The sequence below is a fragment of the Melanotaenia boesemani genome, chromosome 7 (assembly GCF_017639745.1).
Source record: "Melanotaenia boesemani isolate fMelBoe1 chromosome 7, fMelBoe1.pri, whole genome shotgun sequence".
NCBI lineage: Eukaryota > Metazoa > Chordata > Actinopteri > Atheriniformes > Melanotaeniidae > Melanotaenia > Melanotaenia boesemani.
In genome coordinates this window covers 31,120,086-31,133,673 of record NC_055688.1, presented here as the reverse complement: position 1 = coordinate 31,133,673, position 13,588 = coordinate 31,120,086, and the positions used below count along the sequence as shown (strand labels likewise).

Here is a 13,588-nt window from a genome sequence, read left to right as displayed (position 1 = left end):
CTATGGAATATCTAATTGCAAAGTTACTGTACGTTAACCCAAGAGGCTTTCAATTAAGTCTGAGCCAGATGATCTGAGTCCAAAATGTTATCCCTCCTGCCATCATCCATTGACCAGTCCCTTTCTGTTCATCCCGTCTGCCCGTCCTCTGTCCTCGGCCCTCTCTCTAACCCTCTTTCTTTATCATGTCTTTTTCCTGTCCCTCATCCCTTACATTCACCCTGCTATCCACCCTTAAACCCCCCCCCCCCCCCCCCTTCCTGCCCTTTTCTCTTCTCTCAGTTGTCCCGTCCAGTCCGACCATGGCGTCGTCGACCAGCTTGCCCTCCAACTGCAGCAGCTCCTCAGGCATATTCTCATTCTCTCCAGCCAACATGGTGTCCGCCGCTGTCAAGCAGAAGAGCGCCTTTGCCCCCGTTGTCCGACCCCAGAACTCCCCTCCTCCCACATGCACCAGCGCTAACGCTAACAGTCTGCAAGGTATGCAGCTAATCATCTAGTTACTTGTCATCTGTTTAAGTTGCTGCAACTGCAGCTCAGGTGCAAATTTAAAGTCACAGTTGAAAAATAACTATTTATACAGAGTTGTTCATCCTCAAGACTTTATCCTGCTCTTCTGCATCTCTTATAACAACTTGTCAATTTTACTCCCACTTCTTCCTCCAATTTTCCTTTTCTTCCCTTCTTCACCCCCTGATTTTCCTTTCTTTCCCTCCTTGAACCTTTCCACTATCCTTCCTCACTGTAGATCAGTCTTTTGTGGACTCTAGCAAGTACTCATCAGCCAGCTCTCTGCAGGGTCTGGCCTTCTCCTGAAGTACGTTATCCTTTCATTTTCTCTCTGTATGTTTTCTTTGCACTCCACACTATCCCAGACCACTCATTTGCACCATCCTGCCCTACCCTTCCTTCTCTTTTCTGTTTTTATTTGTCACTCTTGACTTGTCAGAGAGACGGCATGAAACACCATATGTGTTCTATTTCCTGTTTTCACTTCCTGCTTCCTGCCCATGCCCCAGTGACTGTCTGTAGTTAGAGAAAGAGGGGGGTTGTAATGCCACTGCGGGTCATTCTATTCTCCCATTTCCATCGAATGCAGCACAGGGTCTGTCTCGGCAGGATGTCATATGGTGTTGAGATCCTGAAAGAGAGAGAGATGATGGATGGGAATCTTTATCAGAGCCCCAAGCTAAGCACTTCCTCACTTCCTCTGGCAGCGTTGATGAGCACTGACCACAATGACCCATGGGCCAATACCCACTGAGAACAGAACACACAGACATGCACACACATATATAGAACATTCTGTTAATCCCAACAAGCTGGAGACACTTAGGAAATAACCAGGGAATCAGTGGATTAAAGAAGGAAGGAAATCAATAGGGAGCCAATATGTTATATGAAAAATTTCTCCCTGTGATGGCTTCTGCATAAAACACGGGAAATGGGAAAGGGGTGATGGGGGGAGGGGGCTTGTTATGAGGTGAAGAGGCAGAAGAATGATATAAGAGGGTAAAAATGTGAAAAAGTTGTCTGACTTAAAGTTTTCACTACCATGTTTGACTATTGAGCCTAATTTCATCACCTCTGTCATCCCACGTTACTTTTGTGTTTGAATTATGCTCCATGATGTACATTTGGCTTACAAGCTGTAACTGCTAACAATTAACAGAGGCAGCTCTCGCATGAGGCTGCTCAAAAGGCCTGTGAAAAGTTGAACAATGTTGTCACCGTACGCCAAGTTAGCAGCACAGCAGAGAAAAATGTTTTGATTCTGGGGCCTCGGAATGAAGAGATAATGAGGGAGAGTCGTCTTTGTTCGCCAGATGCTGGAGCACATTTCTCTTATGTGAGTGTTGTGATGACAGATGAAACCCAGCAATCACATGACTGACCTATCTCTCTCTTTCTCCCTCTCTCTCTCTCTCGCTCTCTCTCTCTCTCCATCTCTCTATCTCTCTCTACACGTCTTTCCTTACCCCCCAATCTCCCATGTACTTCCCCCTTCCTCCCGCTCTTTTCCCACAAAGCAGCGATCCCCGGGATGATCGTTCCACCCATGTAGAGGATCGAGGATAGCTGGAGATTTGGGAATGTTAAGACGAAAAATACACAGTAAAGGAGTCTGGCGAGTCTCTGTTATGCTCCGAAGCTGTACTGAAGGAAGTCAAGATAAGGCACAGGACTCTGTTAAACTCAGGCCTTTCCAGTGGGATTTCATCTGGAGGGATATGGGAGAATCGGACAGTTTGAACCTTTGTGATGTTAGTTCCCTCTTGGTTGAATTAGTGTAGCTTCTCTGACGTCGCGTTGGATGGAGTGTATAGAGACTGATCGTTTGCCCACAGTGTGACACTGACCTCATGAGAAGAGCATTTATTTATCTTTATGTTTATGCCTGTAAGGTTTAATTACTGGAGGCCCCCCACGCCGTCTTGCAACCGTGACTCACACAAACAGCAGTGAAGTGTCGGTTTGAACATGAAGTTTAAATAACTTCCCTCCTTAACATAACCGGTTCACTAAAATAAAACCATATAACAGCACACTGGCCAGACATCTTAGGTCAACAACACAAAAATGTGAAGAAAAGAACTAAAACAACCCTCAATCTTTGCTGCTAATAATCCCATAGATCTAAAACCAATCCCTTAAAAATCACCCTGTACTCTTTCAGCATCAGAAACCATGCATTTCTTTTCTTTGTTTTAATCATTGGGTTTCTTTGTTTGAATTTGAACAAAACTGTGAGGATTGAGCTGCTTGCAATATTATTTTCTGCTTGTCATGTGAAGGAAAAAAGAATAGCCAAAATTGACTTTTTTGTCTGAAATTTTAGTGAAGACTTGAAAAGCCAGAGGATGTGTGCGTCCAGCCAGCACTGTTACTGAAGGAGCCTAGCAAATATCAAATTAGAGTAAAATGCGTGATATATGTGATATATTTTTGTATATAAAAAATGTTGATTTTTCATTTGACATCTCTTTTCTTTATTCAATAGCTATAGTTTGAAATGTAAACATTAAACGTCTTAAGGCAGCTTCTCAGTACAGACGATAGATTTACTGTGTGTCAATATCTCATCTGCTAAACATGAGAAACATGGATTTGGATACAAAAAAGGGGATTCCTGTAAAATATCCTATAAATAATGTATTTATCCCTTGTATTTGTACATTGACTCTCACCCTTGTTTTGTTGTGTTGTGTACGTTTAATACAGTAAGTGAACATATCTCACGGTGTTTTTTTGTTTTATGTACTGTTGTCTCTCACTATTTAAATGTGACTTTTAAAATCTTTTTTTCTTTCTATGTTGTTTGTTTTATTTGCATTGGTATGCCATGCTTTCATTTGTTGATTCAAAACATACCATTGTCTATTTTTGTATTATTTGTAAGTTAATAAAAAAAAATTTTTTTCTTATGAAAATGTTTATTGTATGGCAAAAAGTAGCATCTTATTCAGAGTATTTGGTTTGAAGTAGATTTTTTAAGAGTATAAACACACATTAATATATACTGTAAATCTATAACTTTTTGTTTGAACCTTTTGAGGCTTTCAGAATGATACTGTTCCTGAACTGATAATATGCATGGGTTCTTCTCTTGAGTGACTCTTTCTTTGTGTGTGTGGAAACCAAGAGAACTAAGAAAATGCTCTGTTTTTCTTTCTTTGTGTTCCTCTTTTTCACCTCTGTTCTTTCTCTGTTTCTTTCTTGTGTTATTTATGCCTGCTTACATGCTGTATCTATATACTCTTTTTTTTATCACTGTAATTTTTACCAGCAGTCTAGATGCCTTAACAATGCAAACCCATTCTTCATTCAATCACGTGTACAGTTTTCTACCCTCACCACAATTGTCTATTGCCACAGAGGAATTCATGAGAACTTGGGGACAAAGCACAAACCCACTCTGTTTGGTGCTGAAGCCAGACTAGAATACAAAGAGCCATAATTCAACAAACACTCACACCCCAATGTACTATAATGCTACAGCAATGGCATGCTTTGAAAGGCAGTCAGAGCAGCCTCACTCCACTGTGCTTACAGCACATTAGTGTTTACATAAACACTTTTTTTTAGCAATTATGTAGCCTTTTTTCAATTAATGAAATAATTTCAACTACATGCTGGTAACATTTTTTATTAACCACAGGATCACAATAGTATGACAACACAAAGCTGTTTAAATTGTAGTACAGAGGGGCGCACAGTGAAGACAAACATTGTCACAGCACAATTTTAATCTCGCACATGGAGTCATCAGTCTGACTCCAGTATCTGACAGTCGATCCCCCCAGTATTCCTCTCCCTGTAAAAGCTGTTGGACAATGCAGCTTCATTACAAGCTAAATAGGACAAGAATATGTCAGGAAGCATGAAAGGGAAGCTCCCTGGCCCATCAGCCATTTCTGTAGTCTTTTCTTTGTGTCTGCCGTGTGTCTTCAAGCTGTTGCTGGACAGAGAATAGGGCTTTTCTCTCTGCTTTTCTTTTCTAGAGCCTGGTTTTGTTAAGTGGGTAAAAAGGAGCGTTTTAACAGAGGCGCCTGCTGACAGGCAAATGTTTTTCAGGCACTTGTCTGCCTGAGCCAGTCCGAGCTGGGGCAGGAGGGGCCACAACATATCTGTTTCAAATGAACTACAGAGGTCTGTTGTCATACAATGGCATCTTTGTGAGCAAAGTTCCATCCTGAATATGAATATCAGTAATGGGTGATAAAGTTTTGTATTTAGGTAACAAACAAAAACAACAACAAAAGTTGCAAACCAAATAGCTGGTGTCTATTTTTTCCTCTGTTTGTCTTTGACTGCAAATACACTGAACAGCTCTATGATATAAATGAATAAAAAAATTCTACTGTATAGATTGTTATTGTTTTTGATGAAAATTGAGCTGTACGATAACTTTTGGACTCTCACAATGTTAATTAAAGTTACCTCTTGTCTGTGACTTTGTCAGGTGTCAGTTTTTTTTATACATGTCTCATTCTAATTTATTTAATGTGATCAGCACACAGAAACAAGACTGGTTTGACCCATGGAGCACTAAGATTAATAATTTTCTTCCATTTTCATACAGAAATTGTCTTGACTATTCAGCTGACAGGCAGTCAACCATGAACAGAAGACGAGTAATTCCACAGGTCAGGAAGAGGCCTGCATCCCCTCCCCCACTGGGCTCCTTTCTCTAATGAATCTAATTCATTAATGCATTACTGATGGCATGGTGAACATGGTTAGCCTGACAAGTTTCCTCCTAAACATATTAGTTAATGATGATTCCAAGGTTATTAATTGCGAAGGCACCAGCCCACCATAATTGAGTCATCATTTGCATACCCGGTCATCAGCAGAAAATTAATTTCTTTTTTATTTTTTGCATATCTAATTTAGAAAGCTGCGATTGGATTAGCTTGTGAAAATAGCAGATCCCAGGATTCTGCTGACCTCTAAGTATTCCAGGGTCTCCACGGTAACTGGAGACTTCCGTAACGCCATGGGGGGAGAGGGAGACAACCTGGAAGTACTGATGAAATAAGGACTCGTAAACACTGTGCGTGCATGTGTGAGTGTGTGTGTTTGCCTTCTTAATTGCCTGAAGCTTTGTAGCTGCACAGGGCTTTTTTCCGCTATATCTAATAACAGAGTTGATAGTTTGCTGACAAACAGTAAAGTGGGAGGTAGTGTGCACGGTTTAGCAGTAAGAGCTGGGTTATTGAATTATGGCTGCACACTTAGTCCTGAGGAAAATGAGTCCTAAGGCCTAATGTTTTTGATTAGTGAGCCTAGCCAACCAACGCTGAGTTGCACCAGGTTGCTTCAGGGACTCCCAAAATGCAGACTTGCAGTGCAACACACACATTTAAACGTGCACACACTCATAAATCATAAATGCACAGAGACAAAAGGTGAACCCATTTTGCTCTTTACTTCCAGCTGGTTTTCAGGCCCGGATAGACTGGTCAGTGTGGGAGGAGGACAATAGGAGTGGGAGGCCGAGGGCAGCATGGAGCCAGCAGACCTCAGCCCTCTGGAGACCCAACATTAAAGGCGCTATTCCTGGAGAACACTGGATACAGTCGGCCGAGCCTTCACAGATCAAGAGGGGGGCTGTTAAGGAGCTTCTGTGCTGCTGGTATCCTAATGAAATATATTAATGCACACATTCCTCACTCTCCTACTCCACCTCCTTTTTTCGTTCTCCTCCCTGCATGGACACATGAGGAGAGGAAGAGCAGAGAGGCATATTTGAAAGAAAAACAGGAGTCCCCATGGGGATCCCGGATAAAAAAAGGGAAAGGAAAGAAATGGAAAGGAGAAATGATGGGGGGAGAAGGGGAGGGGGGATCCAGAATGAAAACAGACTTAGACAGTGAGCAAAACACAAGAAGTGAAGAAATGAATATTAATAATGTTCAGTGTTGGAAAGTAGTCACAATGGACATCATAGAGAGATGTAGACAAGCAATGCGAAGCAGGTTGCATACTTGGCCTTACTTCCCGCACTCATGCACATTAGAAGATGCACACAAGTCACCTTTCTGCATCTTTGTATGCACAAAAATGCCTGCCAGTAAGACAGAGCATATCTGAGAACAGGCATACCAAGGATGAGTATGCACTAACATTCAGGTTTGCGCTCTCGCTTGTGTGGTCGTTTCCCACAGTAATTATCCCAGTGACTGTGGGTGTCTGTCTATGATCTGTGTGGTACCTGTCAGAGGGAGCCCAGCAGAGCCTGTGCTTTATATTCCCTGTAATTGCTGCTGCTAATTTACTGTGCGTTGGCCTAATGAGTAGGGAAGTGAGGGGCTGGCGTATGTAATGGATGTTAGAGAGATAGAGACAGGGAGATGCATTTCACCACTGCCTGCAGAGAGAGGGAAGAGGGGAGGAGGTCGGCGAACTGTGTGTGTTAAGCAAGCATGTAGAACACTTATCTTTATTGTTCTACTAAAATGAAAAACAACACAAAAAAAGATAAGCTATTTGCCCCCCACCCCAGCCTCACCCTCCTCCTACTTTCCCTCTCCCTTTTTCTCCCATTCCATCCTTCCCTCAGCTGATGGTACAGTGGTGACTGCAGCGAGCACATTAGACAAGCTTTTTGTTATGTTGATTAACGATAAAAGCAAATCCATAAATAATATAGATTATTTATTCCATTTATTCACCTGCTAATTAGAGCTAGAAGCAGATACCTCAGAGAGATGGCCTTTTTTTTCCTCATCTGCAGCCAGATAGACCAACCGACAGTCACACAGCAGCACAGACAGTCACATATTAATGTCATTCACACTTTGAAGCACCAACGGTATCTTGTGATGGGGACACGTCCACCCTTCATTTCTCCCTAATGAGGTCACAATAGAGGCCAGTGGTTCCAGCATGCCCACACACCTCTGTTTTCATACGCACACACACACCTCTGCACACTCTCTATGAGCACTGGATTGACAGGGTCGTCTTTGATTGATGCACCGCAGCTCTTCCACATGTTCTACAGCTCAGTCATTTAATTATGTTTCCTAAGCATCATTAAGTACCATTATATTCTATCATATTCTAATGACAGAGGTGGCCAGTCACAGGACAAGCTAATTGGTGATTAATGTTGTGTATCAGTGAGAGACAACGCAAGATTGGCCGTTTAATGACACAACACTGTATTTAAGTGCTGAATATGGAAAAATACAAACAGAAGAGGAAAATTTAAGTGATTGGAATCACAACAGATTTTGTCTTTTTAAAGTCTAATCTTTCTCTCTCTAACACACACCTCCTGCTTTATCTCTTGAATTGTTCACCTCTTAGGTACATTACATACACTTACTCAGATAACGCCTGAAGTCGTGTCTGCAGACATAACTCACCTGCTCCTCCAGATTAACCACTAACTTGGTATTGATGCACCGATTCGCAGGTACACATGAGAGAACACGTACACATACACACACACAGCACACAGACACAAACATCCTCAACTGGTATTGACATGCCGCATGGCTGTAGGTGTTTCCATTTAAGGTCAGTCAATTGCCTTAAGTATGTAATGTTAGGAGGGGGTCCGTAAACATGTCAAATTAGTAGTAATGAATGACCAGGCACCGGCAGAAGGAACTGTCAGGGTGCGCGCTCAGGACAATACATTACCCTGAGTTATCCTAGCCTGCCCTCATTGTAACACACACACTGACTGAACAGACACGGGGTGTAAACTAGTGGGACCCATTCAGCGGTCACACACTCAGCTTTAATGGGCTGGTTGTTGTCCAAGAGATTTGAAAAGAAAATGCCTCGAACACAAAGTAGACATTATTTTAGAGTAAAAAAAAAAAAGTTTGGAGTAAAATATCCTAAATGCAAAGTTTAAAGATGGAGGCAGGATGATAGAAGCAGAAAAAGAGAAGAAATGCTAAAAAACATTATGAAAATAGATAGAGAGATAGATAGAGGACTAAGCTAGAGGGAGAGAAAACAAACTGTGGTATTTATTTTTTCTTCTCAGTGTTGAAACAGGAAAAGGACCTCTGGTTTAATAAACCATGAATCCTTTCACAGAGGGTTTGTATGTTATTCTTCGGAGGAACAGATATGTGGGGAGGGAAGGCGAGACAGAGAGAAAGAGAAGTAGGGAGCAGGGGGGAATGCTCTGCAGCCATATGAATTTTGCCTTCCCCCCTTCACTAACACACACACATTTATGCATATACTCCTCAGCCCACTTCCAGGCTGTGTTAGTTTTGGGTTAGAAGTGGGGGATGAGGGTGTAGTGGGGGGTGTTACACATCCTCCTCAGTCCTTTCTGAGAGAGAGGTAAGAGATATAGTTTCCATCTATAAACAATTAAATTCTTTTCTTCCTCTCGGTATTTAACAGTTTGTGAAAATGAACCTCTAACACATTTGCTCTGCAGATAGAGAATTATCCACTCACCACAGCAATGCCTGTTCATTAGTATGTGGTATATATATAGGCACAAAAAACATCCACAAGTCCACTTAAATTTCTAATCTTTGCACCTACTGTGTGCGCTGCACTGTGGATACAGTGGTAAATAAACATGTACACAAACATGAACCTACTGTCTCTGTATGTTGTCTCCCACTCTCCTCCCCCTCCCCTCTCGCTGCCTCTCCTCCTTCCTGTAACAAAGGTTACATTGATCATGTTTCTAAAAGAGTCTCTATATTTCCACATGGCTCTGCCACTGATATGTTTTTCTTGGCAGGTCAGACTTCTACTTTTGTCATTCACTCAGCATATTTTAACAAATTAGAAACATTAGAAACCAGGATCGCGGCAATGTTTTGGTTTGGTTTCGAAACTCTTACAGTCCCCACAATTATATTTCAAAATACAGCTGAATTGTTTGACAGCTGAGCGGAATAAAACCCTAAAACAACTTTTTCATTAGAAACACATGCTCTTGCAATTAGAACCTAGCATTATGTTAATGTGTGTTTGCGCTGGTTCATTTGTTGTCGTGTGAAAGGTTACGCCGCCAAAATGCATGTCTACATGCACGGTGGTGTGTACTTGTGCGTGTGAGGGTGTGAGTGGCTTAATAGTGTGTGTGCGTGCGTGTAAGGGACAAAGGGACACAGTGCTCCACATAACAGCATTACAGATGGCTGTTGTGAGTGGTTGTGACAGTGAAAGCGAGCGAGTTCCCACTCCATACAGATGTACTCTGAGTGACCTTACAAACACAGTGGAACTAAAACAGGCCCCCTACCTCTTGCGCTCACTCTGGCACACACTGTCAATTCTCACTCAGCCCTTGCGGGGCACTAAAAGTTGTTTCCTGCGCCAAGAATACATATAGGGCCAAGAATACATAACCAGCAAGCAGGAGAGATGCATAACTACGGTCCAGGAAAGCATAACTTGGACTAAGTAAATATTGGACTGAAGGATTAGTAGCTTTTGCCACCTATAAAAGCAAGCCTGGTATGCCAGCCCGAGTTAACGACCGCATGCTTTGACTTTACTGTGGATTGTTTTACCAAGGAGCTGCTGTGGACAAAGAGGACATTTCAACAAGATCACTTTATGGAGGAAAAGGGAAAAAAGTAGAAATGAGAAATAACAATTGCCCCTTTCCTTTCACTGATTTAGGGACCATTCAGAAATTATCGGAGTCAGGAGGGGGGTGATCTTTATGTTTCACATTATAAAAAAATCAAGGCCCACCCTTGTTGCTCCTAGATTTTTCTTTTTGACTTTCTTAGCAAAATATATCAAGTTATTCCCATCATTCCTACCTAACTGGCATAACCCCTTTTTTTCCAGTAATCACAAATGTGTCTCAGAATCAATATCTTAATATGCTAAATGGCAACTCAACTGATTTTACTCATTGTAATGTGGATAAATGACTTGAAGTGCTGCACATTTGTGCTAAAAGAGACATGTAGTTTCAAAGAAAGCTGACAGAAAACATGAGAACATCAGCTAAAGATCACAGGTTAGCTAGCAACTTCAAGCTACATTAGCCGCTACTAGCTTACTGTAGTTGAATATCAGGCTGAGCAGTCAGCAGTTAAATTGTACAATGCAGGTTTTGAGAAGTTTGATTCTTTTTCAAAACCTGGCATTGTTAGCCACACATAGCAAGTGAGAAAAATATTGATCAGAAAAATTAAACCAAAATAAAAGGTTACTTTAGGATTCAGCCCAGAATTTTTCTCTCAAAAGGTCCGTTCACCCTCCCACACACACACACACACTGTTTTTTATACACTGATTGATTACATACTTTGCAATCCATCGTCTGACAAATATTGTTAAACATAAAGCTTGCCCACTGAGTCTGCTTGCTTTATTAATCAATCCATAGCAAATCAGAATACAGTCTCACTTTTACACTTTAAAAAGAAAAGGAAAAACAGGGAGTCAAGAGGAAGGGGATAGTTTCACAAGCTGATAAAAGAGCTGCAGAATTATCCTGATCATTTCCAGGAGTATTTTAGTATGTCAGTTGTCCAGATGATACTCTGCTGGCAAGACTGGAATCACATATTAAAAAGAAGACCAGTTTCTGTGATCCAATTAACCCAGTTTTCTTCACATTGATTGTCAAACGGTGCTGGGGCAGGGAAACGAAGTGAATCAGTTTGGTTCTGATGGGTCAAACAGTTTTCATAAAGAATTTGGTTGATGAAAACAAGGCAGAAAATCAAACCTGCTTAAAAAACTTAAATGAAAAAAAAAAAACTCTGAACCGCTGTGTAAATAGGATTTACGTAATTTAACATCATATTTTTGAATGTACAACAATATCAGACAACAAAGGCAGACAGTGTGTGTTATGATGTTCAGTATTAGTTTTTTCTTACTTACCTTCAGGTTGAAGAACAGATTTCTTTTACCCAGACTTTCTTTGTAAGACTTCTTCATTTATGTACTTATTATTTTATTCTAAATTAAATTAGTTAAGTTCCAAATATTTGATTCCTGGTTGAAACGGGTAAATTGTTAAAAACACATCCTTGAATCAACAGTGTTGTTAGGTTTGATTATTGAAATATTTAATCACCACTGAACCCATTTACATGCACACCAAAAAGTCTGATCTTTATTTAATTTCTTTATTCATGTAAACAGCATAATGGGATTAACTTTATCAGACGACAGCTATCTGATTATGAGATATCAGCTCAACACAACTATATGTCTCCCTAATACTCTTTCATCTGTATACCAGTAAATCTGATTTATTTCATTCTTTTACATCCATTAATGTGTTTTAACAATTTAAAAAAAAAAAAAAAATCATGGGCAGATGCTTACCGGATGAAAGCCAACTGTCATTTTCTCCTCATAAAGGAAGGACAGCTGCAGCATGTAGCCTATTTTGCAGGCCTATTAGCTCCCACATTAAGGCAGCTAAATCTAAAACTGTAGGTGTTGCTTCAACAAAACCAGATGTTTTAAAATAACAGGAAGTTTGACTCTTCTGCGTATACGTACTCTGAAGGAAATTCGATGACAACAAATCAAAAAGTATGTTTTTGTCTGTTTTGTTTTTGCTTTTCATTTGATTCTTAAAATGATTTGATTCCACCTAATTATTGGATTTTTATTGTTATGTAAACAGGCTCACTGTTTTGATAGGTGTGTAGCTGTACATGCAACTGCTCAACTAGGTGAGACCATGAAAGGGTGAGGTTCTTATAAACGGTACATTAACTGTCTGGCGCTGCCAACAATGGATCATGATATAACACTGTTTACAAATTCTTTTATCATGAGTGTATATAATACATAATGCCTTGTAGTGCTTTTGGATTGAGACTGCTAACTATTAATTAATGATCTCATCAGGTCACCACTCTTCACCTTGCTGTCGCTAAGAAAAAGGGTTAGTTATACTAGTAATTTTATATTACTTTTAAATATGCTGTTCATGTGAGAAAATGCCTAACTTGAAAAGAAATTGTGTTATACAATTACTTTGACAGGATTAGTAGCTTTCCAGAACAACTTCAAATTGTCGCTGAGTGATAGAAGCTAAATTAAGTTAAGAGTAAGGAGAAATACTGACTTGATGTCACTACCATTTGCACTTTATTTTCTTTTAACATGACTTCATGAGATAAAGCAAAATGTGCCCTGAGCTAAGCAGCTAAGCTTGTGAAGTATTATATATTCTGTAATTACCTGTTATACATTGCCACTTTGAAAAAAGATTAGAAGTTAAATGGGTAAAATAAACAAATAAATGAATATTTATCCTTACATAGGTGTGCCAGTTCAAGTTGAGCCTTTTTTGCAGATAAGTATATTATTGTCTTCGTAATTCCAACCTTAATGGTTGTTTGTTATGTTCTTTATGTCCTGCCTTTTTCAGTTGTAGCCCAGCATTGAATGTAATGGCTTACCCTGGCTTACAAAGAAACACTTAGGGTGCATTCACACCAGGATAGTCTAGGGAAGGGCTACTCAATTAAGCCCTACAAGGGCCTGACTCACATTAATGAGTCACTGTGTAAAATTTCATAGGCTGTTGGATCCATTTAATTTGACTCAGGTGTGTTGGAGCAGGGACCCATTGAAAACCTGTAGGACTGCAGACCTTGTGGGATCTGATTGAGTAACCCTGGTCTAGGGGACTCGGCTCTAATTCCCTTTGGTTTTGTTTACTTTCACACTGCACTTTACTTAAGCGCACCAAACTGACTCGACAATGTCGGACAGTTTGGTCTGACATTGTCTGACATTGGTCTGAACAAAAATCCAGCTCACAAAATGGCCAGGACCAAAAATGGAAATCCTTCCCCTTTAGCCGGCTCGTTCACTACAAATAAACAATGGAATAACAATAAATTTATGCAGTCTTGGGGTTTCTGATATTACTTTGGTGTTAGGACCTATTACGATTCTCATATGAAAGTGTCCAATATGAGCAGCAGGAGAGGTGGTGAGCCATCCAGCATTTTACGCTATGATGCTCTCTGCATCCCTTCTTCTCTTTAGTTCACTGGATGGTCTGTTTGTTTTCTCACTTCTCCAAACCAACTGTACTACCCATGGAAGTGGACCAGGGTTTGTTTAAAGCCAACCAAACAGCCAAGTGTGA

At 40.5% G+C, this 13,588-nt stretch overlaps 1 protein-coding gene across 4 annotated transcripts in view; it reads left to right on the top strand.

The window, feature by feature from the left end:
* ebf1a (EBF transcription factor 1a) overlaps positions 1-4,954 on the top strand; it is a 54,622-nt gene extending 49,668 nt beyond the window's left edge. The window contains exons 15-17 of one of the 4 annotated variants that reach the window (XM_041990798.1): positions 283-480; positions 749-817; positions 2,034-4,954. In XM_041990798.1, the coding sequence (XP_041846732.1) occupies positions 283-480; positions 749-816 (266 nt within the window). In that variant the 3' untranslated portion in view covers position 817; positions 2,034-4,954. Of the gene's footprint in view, positions 1-282; positions 481-748; positions 818-2,030 lie in introns of all 4 variants that reach the window. The other 3 variants (XM_041990799.1, XM_041990801.1, XM_041990800.1) reach the window with 3 other exon arrangements.
* Positions 4,955-13,588: the final 8,634 nt, after the last annotated feature.